At 38.1% G+C, this 13,745-nt stretch overlaps 1 protein-coding gene across 2 annotated transcripts in view; it reads right to left on the bottom strand.

Annotated features, from left to right (window-relative positions):
* The window catches only part of CLIC5 (chloride intracellular channel 5), a 131,888-nt gene that overhangs the window by 3,601 nt on the left and 114,542 nt on the right, over positions 1-13,745 (bottom strand). For both annotated transcript variants that reach the window (XM_063442057.1, XM_063442058.1), the window contains exon 5: positions 1,249-1,430. In XM_063442057.1, coding sequence (XP_063298127.1) covers positions 1,249-1,430 — 182 coding nt within the window. The remainder of the gene's footprint in view (positions 1-1,248; positions 1,431-13,745) is intronic.

Genomic DNA, 13,745 nt, shown 5'->3' with positions numbered 1-13,745 from the left:
TATTTTGGCCTTTCTGTCTCTACTAAAATAGGTGACTGCACTATCAAAAATGTAAGCTCCAACAAACATACCGAACAAGTCGATGACACCCCCCACATATTTGCTAAAGCTTTGGACCCTTGGCTAAATGGACACCACACCTGAACCTACTCAAATTGTAACCCAAAAATGTGCCCTCTTTTACAGGCGAATCCATATTTAACAACTGTTGAAACGACCACCATACCTACTATTCTTCTTCTGTAACATCCCCCTTGTTTTTTCTTTTTTTTCTTTCTCCCTCTCTCTTCTCCTCTGGCGTTTTGATCCCCACGTCAAGATCTAATTCCCCCTTCTAACTTTCTCCCTCTCCGCTGTTATACTCTGAGTCTCACTGTACATTGTTCCCCCTCTCACAGGCCGCCTCAATCCCATCCCACTACCCCTTTGAAATCCCAGTTATTCATTTACCCCTTTCACTTGTCCATTCCACTAACCCCGAACCAAACACTGATAACAAAAAGCAAACCTAGTAGGATGCGGGCCCACATACAAGGCAGACCTGCCATATAGTTTGAACCGACCATCCATCCTTGGCAACAAAAGCAGATTTGTCTTATTATGGACATCTACTTTGCACAAAACACACCCAACACAAGGAGCCTCGACCAATGGATCCAGCACCCACCTAAGATCCTCTGACCTGGTCACCACCTAATGATCTTAGTAATGCTTATAATGCCCTCATCCTACCCACTTATACTTGTTCTATATACTCTGTAAACCACTGTTTTACCCCTTTGTATGTAATATTGAAAAAAAAAAAAGTACAAATAAAGAATTTAAAATACAAACATTTAAGATCCGGAAGATAAAAAATAAATAAAAACATAAAAGAAAAATTGTATAGATATAAAGCAGAATTTAATCTCAAATTAACACTATTCTAGTGGTCGTTCTTGAATTTGTCTTTAGAATATGTATATCTTTCTAAACTAGATTTAGTAATCTGTGTAAGGGCATACATCTTATCTATAAAATGCTCTTTTCATACTACTTAATATTACTATTCTCCCTTATTTTACACCTAAATATTCTAATGACCTGTCCCACTGATTGATCATACTAGTTGCTAACATTTGCATGGTGCCCCTTTCTTCATTAGTAAAAATCAGTTGAAAGTATATTCTTTGAAATTATTTAGAAACTGTTTGATCAGAGACACCGTTATATTTCTTCAGTTCCCAAAGTAAGGGAGAATAAACATACCTTCACCACATGGAGTTTGGGTAGAAGGTTGCAATCTGCAAGAGTGAATTCATCTCCATCTAGGAATTTCCTTCTCGACGTCTTCTGTTCTTCTCTACTGTTTACATCAATCTCCTCCGTTAGCGGTGTGTTAAGGTAATCATCCAACTTCTTCAAGGCTTTGGTCAAACCTTTCTCCAGAGCTGTAAAAGTCAACAGAAATAACTATAATCACTCAACTAGAATATATAGAACTTTGTTTTTCTATTTGGTATACAGATGTATATGTATAGTATCTGATTCAAAATTAAAAAAAAAAAGACAAAATAACTCTGGGAAAATAATCTCGGTTATGAACGGAACCCTGAGATGGAAGATTTAATTATACAGTAAAAAAAAAAAAAAAAAAATTACATTATATGTCAAATGGAAAATACGAATTTAGTACTTATTTATCAATCAATGGCATGTTGTTTCTACAGAAGACACAATTCTGTTTTGGATAGCATTTGTGCACCTTACTGCATGAAAATGTCTGCTTTAAATTTACTATACTTTTATACAAAAAAAAAAAATATAGATATAAAAAATGAATAACAACACTACTCCACCTTTAATAAACAGCGGTATCTTGAACATTAGTTGAGTGTCACGTTCAGTAGAAGAATTGGGCAAAAATATTACAGAGGGAGTAATAGAAGATTTTAGTTATAATAAAAAAAACCATAGCCACTACTTTAAAAAACCCTACAATATGGTCCTTTATTTTTAATAGTTAATTTTTCATTAAAGGGTCTTTAGATCTTCCGAATAAAAGGAAGCAGGGCATCACTCTCACTTTATTCTCTTAGTTAGGAGTATGCAGTTGTATTTGGTTATTTTTTACATTACTTGTCCACGCACAGAGGTGGGCTTTTTATTTATTTTTTGTTGCTTCAGATGAGTGCATAGGATTAGCACAATTATTATTTTTTTTTTATGTTAAATTGGAACTTCGAGCTGGAACCACAATACATCTTGCCCAGTCTAAATGGGCAGAGCGTTCAGAGCATGACATAGATCACCCTAGCTTTCCATAGGAGAAGCCCACCAACATCCGCCAACAGAATCTGTGGGTAGCAACTGAATGATAAGGCTGTAGATAGGTTATGACAGGCATAGGCAACCTTCGGAACTCCAGATGTTTTGGACTACACCTCCCATGATGCTTTGACAGCATTATGGGTGTAAGAGCATTATGGTGGATGTAGTCCACAACATCTGGAGTGCCGAAGGTTGCCTATCCCTGGGTTATGACATCCTATGTATCTATGTGATATACAATAAATTAGTTTTTTGTGTTGTTTTAAAAAAACCATTATAGTTACAGTATATGCCATAATTGCAAATTAGATTTTCCAAACATAGCAGCCGTTTAATGGTAATCGGTCGCAGGCAACAATTTAACCCCTTAAGGACCAAACTTCTGGAATAAAAGGTAATCATGACATGTCACACATGTCATGTGTCCTTAAGGGGTTAAGACTCTATATCTTAACTTTTACTGCAATACTTGGGTGAATGGAAAACTAATGATCTATGTATCCAATAAACCCCTGCTGTACATGAACATGGATTTTTAGTTTTGGTACCCCTAGGTCAGAGTGAAAATGATCGTGATTGATGGAGAGGTCTATCTGCTGTTGCAGCTCACCTGTGGAAGTGAAGCTGCTTCACAAATTTAAAGGTAAGTATATATTTTTTTTTTTTCATTTTTGTGATGCATTGGTTATGAGAGGTGATAACCAGTCTGGGTTGTCCCTTTAATTTAAATGAAATTGTTGGAAAGTAATCAGCAGTGAAGCAGTTAAATGTTGTATCCCATCAGTAGAATTAAAGGGTCATTTTTTTCAAAGTAAAGGTCCATCCATTTTACACCCCAAACACATTCATATTTTTTTACTCTATACTTGGAATGCTTAAAGATTTATGCTGGTTACACAGCAGTCCATATAAGTCTATCTTGTATTATTAATACCTTACAATTAACAAGGCGGAGGCTTTGTTTACCAAATGTTTAATTTACTGCTCTCCCAAAATATGTTGATTAAAGAGACAGTTATCGAAGTCGATAATTACACAGCGTGCACAATGCATGCACTGTGAGCTCACACGTGCAAATTCAGGAGTTACCTGCAATTATCTGTAATTAGGTGTAAGGAAGGATTTTGAAGTTAGACACATTTTTCAAGTCTCCCAGCAAAGGTCTGCAATCATCTGCTTGCTAATGTTTAGACAGAATTATCAGTAATTGCAATGTATGAAAAATGAGAATAATCTAGCTATCCCATAAAGCGAACACAAAGCAACTACAATTTTTGCAAATGCAAAAGAAAATGAAAAAAAGTTAAAAAAATAAATGGAAAAAAAAAAGACGAATTAAAACATTTGGGGATTTATTTGCTTTTCTTTGTTTGTTTTAAAAAAAGAAAGCAGCATGTAAACAGAGAGGAGATTAAATATTTAAAAGCATTAAAAAGTTAAATGGATTCCTGATAAGTCGTAGGAAGATTTAGGGATATATTCTCTGAACAGTTTTAAAGATTTTTAAAGAGTTGGAAAGATTTGAGAACGAACTTTTAGAACACAGACTAACCGATGAGCTGCAAACAATCTTCTTTTTTTTTTTCAAACTCTTCTTGTTTGATCTAAATGAGTTAACGTTGGTCAGAGTTAGGACTGCACGTGCTGTGATTCCATGCCTACTCAATCTAGTAATTGGGTTAGAGCAACCACAGCAACCTAAGCAGGACAGGAAAGCCGTTTCGGAACAGTTCAGCCACCCAGGAACCCTGATGCACTGTTAAACCATTCAAAGAAGGTTTAATAATAAAACAGATGACCGTGTCCATGGATTCCGGGCACCATAACAACTTCAACGTGTTTAAATTCACTTTGACCCATGGAGTACATTTGTTACTTTGATGGAGTCAGGAGTCGAGCCTCTCTTAATGCTATTATAATTGCAGGTGTAGGGTGACAGTAGTCCTTTCACATCTGACATGCAAAAAATATGTAGATATACCTTCTTTTCACCATTTGAAAAGAAGTCCCTGATTGGGATGAAACGCGTTGGACAGATTTGTGGACAGATTTTACTTGTATTTTATGCTGATTGATCCTTTCCTTGGTGTAAGGAATAAATTACTTTTTTACTTTATCTATATTTTCCTACATCTCATTTTGGATGCACTTTGTTTTACATACCACTGAGAGCTGCAGAACCAGTGATTGGAAGCAAGAAACTGCCTGAGATCTCCATTGATTTCTGAATGCCCTGTTTTATCAATTAAAGTGTGAGTGACCCATTGGCACAAAAAATCATTTTATGAGTGTTATACAGAGTTGCACTATGTTGTTCTCTATTTCCCTATAGTTGGATTGACCCTATTGTTTGTATCTATATATTGAGGAACATTTGAGAAGATCTTCGGGTTAAATCCAAGGGAAGTTCTCATATTTAAATATACTAACTATTTTTGTCTATCAACCACGTAATATTCACTTAAACTCTGTATAGTGATATCTGTGAAAATTGATTAATTACAATATTATCTTGTGACATAGTGAAAGGTTTTTGCACTTTTTTGTATATGAAATAAATATGGACTGCGATTGTTGACCAGCTCTTATAGTACCTCACTTTTCTGCGATGAAGCGGATATGGTGGCTTATCAGTATTTGTGGCAACATTCCTTGCTTTCGAGGGCATCTTCCCTTCCCCAGTTGTCAAAGTGTTACATGGTAGACAATAAGATGATGTATCAGTCAGGTTTTTTATAAGTGTTTGTGGTTGGTTCCCACGATGTTGGATTAAGCTGTTGGATACAGTGCTAGCTGAGGGTACCTGCTGTTTTTTTGTACCTTTACTGCAGTTGATGAATGCATTTTGATTCAAACTGCTAACACAAACCTAGAAGGCCCTCACTAACTCTACTCCTCACTACATTTCCTCTGTTCTCAACAAACATATTTCTTTCCTTTCTCTCTGCAGATGACCTTCTCCTGACATCTGCTCATTCCCACTCTCATCTTCAGGACTTTTCAAAGGCTGCCCCGTTTCTTTGGAATTTTCTACCCCATGCCATTAGATTCTCCCCTAGACTCCTTTCCTGAAAATACACCTCTTTAGGAAAACTTAACATCTTTCTGGGTGTCGTTTCTGTCATTATTATTATGTTATTAATATATTATTATTTATATAGCGCCAACAAATTCCGCAGCACTTTACAATGGGTGGACGAACAGACATGTAGTTGTAACCAGACAAGTTGGACACACAGGAACAGAGGGGTTGAGGGCCCTGCTCAATGAGCTCACATGCTAGAGGGAGTGGGGTAAAGTGATACAAAATGTAAGGATTGTAGTAGACTAATGATAGTTGCAAGAGAGGAATCAGTCGGGAGATATTAACAGTTTAATTCATATGCTTTTATGAAGAAGTAGGTTTTTAATGATTTTTTGAGTGGAAACTGGGTGAGCATCTAACGGAGGAAGGAAGTGAGTTCCACAGGAATGGTGCAGCCCTCGAAAAGTCTTGAGAGGTGGGATAACGAACAGAAGATAGACGTAAGTCAATTAGAGATGATAGATAGGTGGGAGCAGCATTATGCAGAGATTTGAAAGCAAGAACCAGAATTTAAAATTGAGCACTATATCTTACAGGAAGCCAATGTAGGGACTGACAGAAGGGTGAGGCGTGGGAGGTGTGGGCGGACAGGAAGATGAGCCTCGCCGCCGCATTTATTATGGACTGTAATGGCGCAAGTTGGGCGCACATAAGACAACTGAGAAGCGGATTACAGTAGTCAAGGCATGATGTCTAGTTGAGAGGAGAGGATGGAATTGTAGAAGGAGGTTGCAGAGCTAGCACAGATGAGGTTTGAGATAGGTAAAAGGAGAGTTTGGAGATTAGAAGAGAAATTATCTAGACCAAGACATTGGAGGTTTCTGTGAGATTGATGTTCAGACGGTGGTGTCAATTGGGTCTTGGGTATGCCAATGTCAAAAGTCAGCAGATGGTGGTCAGATAGAGTAAAAAGAATATTGGAGAGATTAGAGGTGGTACAGAGATTGGTGAAGGCGAGATCAAGAGTGTTTCCCGCTGTTTGGGTTGCTAAATTGGACCATTGCCTGAGGCCAAAGGAGGAGGTTACAGAGAGCAGATGAGAGGCATCAGTGCAGTTGGGGTTGTTGATTGGGATATTGAAATCCCCAAGTATAAGGGAAGGAGTGCTAGATGAGCGGAAGTGGGGAAGCCAGGAAGAAAAGTGCTCAATGAATAGCCTAGGATGACCAGGCGGGGCGGGGCAGTAGATGATCGCAATTCTTAAAGGAGTGGGTTTAAATAGGCAGACACTGACTATTTCAAAAGAAGAAAAAGATAGGGCAGGGGGAGTTATGATTGGTTGAAAGGTACATTGAGTGGAGAGAAGGATGCCTACACCACCTCCTTTACAGTTGAGTCTGGGAGTGTGAGAGAATTGTAACCCACCAAAACATAAAGAGGCAGGAGTAGCGCTATCAGAGGGGGTCATCCAATGCCCTCATCAGCTCCCGCGCCTCCATAGCCCAGCTCATTCTCTCTCTCCTGCCACTGTTCGTTCGTTGGCATACCACTTTTCCAGTTTATTTTTTATCTTACCCTTTTCTATTTATGTTGCTGCTGTTTAGAGATATCTGATTTCCCATGCATTAGAACATTGTCAGTGGAACCATAGGATTTATAGTAAAAATATATACATTTTCCAATTCTAAATCACTTACTCTAACTAAGGAAGAGCAAATGGTATCTCCAATTCTATGCTCTTCTATTGGACGCCTCACATTTGACTGTAGCACCACCCAGATACGTCAACTAGTAAATATAATTTTACCACCATTTTCTACGTTGGCACCAACTAGTTAGTTGAGTTCAATGCTGGGACAGGTTCGGTTCACCTGGGCTGCCATGTCTTGACTTTGTTTCCAGTCTGGGAGCAGATATAGATATGTCTACAATCATTCACACATGAGTACCTAGGTTCCATCTGCTTCTATTGCCCTTATCCTTTTCCATTTCTCTGCTCGTTTCTCCCCATAACATTATATCTTCCTTTAATTCTCCTATTCTTTCTTCGTCCTACTGTTTTCTTATAATATTCAAGCTGTGCGTTTTATCTATCTATCCATCTATCCATCTATCTATCAATCTATCTAGCTATCCATCTTCATATCTATTAATTCAGGGTTTGGTTATTGTACGGAGTACTTGCTTACATAAAAATACAAAAGAAACAATGTTACTGAATCACCTGAAGAATAAAGCAACCAAAAAAACATGTTAAAAACAGTTATAAAGCCTTTTTGTTTCACTCTCCTCAATGTTATGACCATGAAGGCCCGCACTCTATAACGTTTCCCTCACTCCGATACATTTGCAAGCTCTTTTCATGTCTACGCTGTGAGAGGTAAACCCCGACAAAGCCCACCAGAAAAGTCAAAGACCACGCAGTCCATTTGTATATAAACTTGTATGAGTAAGTGTAATCATATTGATATATGTATATACAGAAAATTATAGGTGGCATGTGTTATAAACCCATGATACATGGAGAAATCTATATGACATGAGCTGTGATTAATCCCATATGCCAGCCCTTTCTAGTTTATAGAATTCAGGAGACACGAGGCTTAGATTCTAGTTTACGCTCAGCATTTCCTCTGTTCATGTTGCTCTTTCTCTCCGTGCAGGTGTCACACAGTGAAAGTGCAGGTTCACATCTGGAGAGCAGATCTCAGACTCCTTGCGTTGTAGGCATCCTGAACCCTTATCCATATATTTACCGCCAGGGGAGCCTGCCTCGGTCTTTGGCAGCCTCACAGCACTATGTGGCTTTGTTTTATAGTGCTGAGTTGCTGACACCATTCTTTTAATTTTGCAGGCGTCAAGGGTCCATGCATTGATGTTCGTTTGTTCTGTTTTTGTTGCTTACACCACTACAAGCTACTGGCTCATACACTCGCTAAGTGCTGTTTTATCATCCTTGCACAAGACGCCTCTTTACAGTCTATACACGATACTACTTCCTATGCCAACAGTGGGCGAGACTGCAATCCGCATGATATTAAACCAGCTATTGCTAAACTGAAGCCAAAAGATATCTGCAATGCCTAGAATGTCTACCCATGATGGGGAGTGCTACGCTATCAGAGAATGATTCAGATTAGTTTAACATCAAGTAAGTAAATACTTTTATACTCTAGAAAATTCTTGCTCGAAAAACAGTGCACAAACAATGCGCAAAAAAATAACTAAAAATGTAAAACAAGATATGAATTATTGTTACTAACAGTAATCTTGACTTTTAATTAAAGTATTAATTGGGATGTTCTTTTGCAGATGAGCTCAAGGGTTCTTTCAGTAACTCGGAGGATCTTTGAATGCATGTCCCTTCCTTAGCCGCTTTCAGAAATGAGGTAATACAGTCTCCTTGCACTGCGAGGAAGGTCCCCCGAGGTCACTGCTATTTAAACTTTTTTTTTTTTCCACATGTGCTGATCGCCAGATTAGGCTACCAGACCTGAAGTCAAGAACGTGAACTCCTTGCTGGAGAATAGGATTAGCTGTCTGAGCTATATAAACATTGACAAAACGCCTATCAGAATGTAACTTTTTAGCCAAAAAAATTGTATATTTGCACAGTGCCTTCTTTCCTTTGCCAGAACGACACATCCCATCCAGGGGAGGAATAAGGCTGATGTTGTTGATCCAGGGCCAATTTAGTGCCAACATTGATGCATTCATGTCAGCTTCGATAGTATCTGACAGCTGCACAAGTCTAAGGAGGCCTAGCTAGATGTGATGTATCTGGACTGATCAGCATGCACTGCACGGAGCAGGGACTCCCTAAAAACATAGTAACCCTTCCCTGTGAGGCTCACATCACTGTACAGAATTATACACAGTATTCACCTGTTGTGACTGACAGATTATTAAAACTTGCATTGTCTATTCAACCTTTGTTTTTTTCCCCCCGAGCAGGAGAGTCTCATCTAATAACCACTGTGATGTTGTTTTTGCACAGATGATCCAGAGATTTTACTGCATTATGTTTAAAGAGAAACATTAACATTTGATATATTGTATATTGCAAATTGTAAATATTAACCGTGTACCAAATATGTTAATATATTAAAAACTAATTTTCCATGGTTTTGACAACTTTTCAAAGTATATATCCTTACATACACGTTATGTAAAGTACAATGTGTCCAAACCTAAAGATAGTACCCCTTTAATACATTTTAACAATGCAAAGTATATTTCCGAATAAAATATTGTATCACCGTCACACAGATGGATCTAGGGGCCGACTTGCAACAAAGACAAAGGTGAAAATGGATGGCTGTAAATGAACACATTTTCAGATGGAATTTTGTTCTCTTGAATGGAATACCAACTTACGATACGATAATATGGACTAACTGCGAGGTCATTATATAGAGGTGTAATGAGACCAGTAGACAAAGAGAACAGTATTAAAAACTACATTATGACCCGGCCTAAAAAAACCACACATGCTGGTCCTGGACGTACTTCCATTAAAGTGTAGGAAATAAACCACTTTCTATATTCCTTGAGTTTATAAGCATTGAAGCTTAGAAGAGTCTGGTCTGCCATCCACAAACTCATGTGACAGAAATAGCCAATCAGGGTGAGAGAAGCAGGAGAAACCAAAGAACATTCGAGAGGAAGAGGACATAGGGAGAAGAAAGGAAAATGGCCAAGTCAGGCTGTGTATGTCTGGAGTTGGACTGAATAGTTTAGGTTTACTGAATATCTTGAAGTATTTTCCATGTTCTGACCATTGTAAAGGGAATTGTTTGGGGTACTATTCTTAAATAGATAATATTAGAATTGAGAGAATTCTATCTCAGTGTTTGGAGGACTAGCTACAATGACAATGAGCCCTAACGGGTCTGCTTAAGACATACTAGGGACATATTGAGATAGTTCTTCTGGATACTTCAAACAGAGTTTATGCAAAGATTTTGATGAAGTATTTGGATGACTCAAAATACTTTTTCACATACTTTAAAGTTTTTAACTGAATGTATTAGTGACTTAAGTTGTTTCATGTAATTAACGCAGTAACCGAGCAGCATGAGTCAAATTTGACTCAACATTAAATGTATAAACTGCAATTGCATACAGACGACTTGCAATTTTAAATAGTGAAATCTGCATTTTACTCTTTTTAGCTACATTTGCTAAGTTGCAATTATGGACTTATGAAACAAAAATAAAAAAAGATCTCCCATGTTATATGGAGGCACAGAGTCCTCTAAGGCATCAAATTTTGAAAGAATTAATGATTATGACCGCTGGTCATCTTTGTCCAGTGAGAAAAGGGTTACGTCCATTCTTGACTCATATACGTCAGAACTAACTCATTTGAATGGTTGATGCATTCTATATTTATGTTCTTGCTAATTCCACACTATACAATTATATTGATGAGTGCTAAAGATTTATATTTATTTTGCTAGGCAATATATCCTTGGATAGTCTCTGTGCGAAGTATGCCTTGTTCTCGGACCATTCTGAGGACTTGTCTAAGATGGTTTAGTAATGAGTTCCTCTGGTAAGATTACACATTTATTAATTAACAAAGTGAAATAATATTTTCAAAATGAGCTTTTGACTTTCAATGAGCTCACAAAGTTGTAACACCATTTCTATAGCTCAAACTTACTCCTGATCGTGGAGAAGAGTATATTAGACACAAGGGACAACTATCCTTCAATCTGACAAAGTGAGACTTGACAAGGCTATTGTAAGCCGTTTCTCTGTCTGGACTTTGACATTCCGTATCATCTGCTTTGTATTTGAACACAGTGTAAGATGACTGTTTGCTGATAACACAAATCTTACAGATGATCAAATTACAGAACAGAATGGTCTGGGAAATCAGCTTCATATCCCTATGTAGTCCAACTGTTCATTTATATGCCTGCAAGAACCACGTTGAAGGGTACTATCTGATTTAGGTGGATCCTTAGGTGGCCCTCAATGGAATGTTCGATGTAGACGTGTGGAGGAGATGAAGAAATCAAACGTTCGACAATGGTGCACGTTTTGTGACGGAATGCCGTTATTGAGTACCATGTGCCCTATCGCTTTCCTTCTTATTGTTTTCAGGTCATCATGCTGGGGATCTTCCTGTGTGTGTGGTCCCCTTGTTCCACACATCATGTTTAGGCTTGATTAGAAGATTGTGCTTGTCCCATTCTATATATGATAAAAAATGAGACTTGAGTATTAATCTGTGGGTAGATAGTAATGTCTCCTTTGAGTATGATATTGGAACACAAGGCTTGTTCATATCAAATGACTCCTTATCAAAGAGGCAATCAAGACATATGGCAAATGAGAGGGTTCGATTATACTGAAGCCAGACTTCCAGGCCACTTATGTGTGACTTCTCACACCTTACAGAATAGCTCTGTTGGGGTCCCAGCTTCAAAGAGGAATTTAGATTGTAAACCTTTTGCCCTCCCATACAATTTCTTTTGAATTTGACAATGTCACCTCTATCAGGCAGGCAGTTCATATATGCACTACACAAATTTCATTAAATAACATTATTCTATAGTGCAACAATGAATTATGTACCCTTGCCGTGACACCTCCCCCAGATTCCAGCTATTCAGTGATGTAACTTTCATGGGGTTCTGAAATATTAAAATGTGTTTGTGGAGTGTTTTAAAATGTTATGTTTTTTTCTACCTGGAAGATAATTGAGTTTGTACAGTTCCTGACTCAATTATCTCCCACGCACAGGGGAGGAGTTTGTGTGTAACTGTATGGAGACCCCTTGCTCGGGGTCTGTGTATAACTTGGCTGTACCATGTCCCATTAAAAATGAAATTGGGTTGTACTCCCAGAACTGTGTGTTGTCCAGTTACTGGGGGAAAATGGATGTCTGCTTATTTTAATGGCTACAAAGTGGCTGAGGGAAGGAATTAGCGGAAGTAACTGGCCGGGTCTGCTACAGGCTTCGTCAAAAGTTAATATGAAGATTTAACAAAGTGATACTATTAAAAACATATATCCACTCATAGAATAAATATATTGAGAGATCGGATCATTATTTTTAAACCTTTGGCCCTCTATGGACTATGTCCTCTTGTTGTGGCAGTTCTTCTTTCAATATAGTCTCCTCCTTTACTGTGTTGATTCCCTTTATGTATTTAAATGTTTCTATCATATCCCCCCTGTCTTGTCTGTCCTCCAAGCTATACATGTTAAGATCCTTTAACCTTTCCTGGTAAGTTTCATCCTGCAATCCATGAACCAGTTTAGTAGCCCTTCTCTGAACTCTCTAAAGCAGTGGTAGTCAACCTTTTTTTACCTACCGCCCACTAATGCAACTTTTTGGTTGAAAAAATTTCCTTACCGCCCACCAGTTTTCGCGCAAATGCAGAATATTTTTTAGAAAGGAGGGTGTTTTACAAAAAATAAATGTACGTACATTTATCTTTTTATTTCTACTTAATGCAGGTTTATAAGGTTTTTAACTTTATAAAGTTTAATGAGAAAACAATAAAGTAAATTGAAATTACCTTTACTAGTGATTAATGAGATCCTTGAGGTTGATGCTGCGAGACAAAATATTTGATATCTGGTTCGATTTTCGTAAGGAACAAACGAAGGTCTCTTTCAGTGATATTCAGACGACTTCTCTGTTTGCGCATAATATGATTTCTCATATTATCTCTCTATGATTTTTCTTGTGCGTCAGCTCATCTCCTCTCCCTCCTCAATTCCCCTCCCCACCTTTTTTTTCCCCTTTTTTCTATTTTTTAACCTTCCTTGTAGCAATGCCCAGTAGGAAGGCTGAGCTAGGTAGCCCACTTACTATATAGTCCACTATAACAGACAGACACACGTACAAGACACACGTACAAGACACACATACAGACACACATACAGACACACACACGACACACATACATACACACACACGACACATACATACACACACGACACATACACACACACACACGACAAATACACACACATACACGACAAATACACACACATACACACACACACGACACATACACACACACATACACATACATACACACACACGACACATACATACACACACACAACACATACACACACACAACATACATACACACACAACACACATACATACACACACACACACAACACACATACAGACACACATACAGACACAGATACAGACACAAATACAGACACATAGATACACAAATACAGACACATAGATACACACACGACACATACATACACACACACACACACACGACACATACATACACACACACGACACATACATACACGACACATACAGACACACACAACACATACAGACACACACGACACACACACACGACACACATACATACACACACACATACATACATACATACACACACACGACACA

This window comes from Pelobates fuscus, chromosome 2 (assembly GCF_036172605.1).
Source record: "Pelobates fuscus isolate aPelFus1 chromosome 2, aPelFus1.pri, whole genome shotgun sequence".
NCBI lineage: Eukaryota > Metazoa > Chordata > Amphibia > Anura > Pelobatidae > Pelobates > Pelobates fuscus.
Note: the sequence above shows the minus strand (reverse complement) of the source record. Positions and strands in the feature narration are given on the sequence as shown.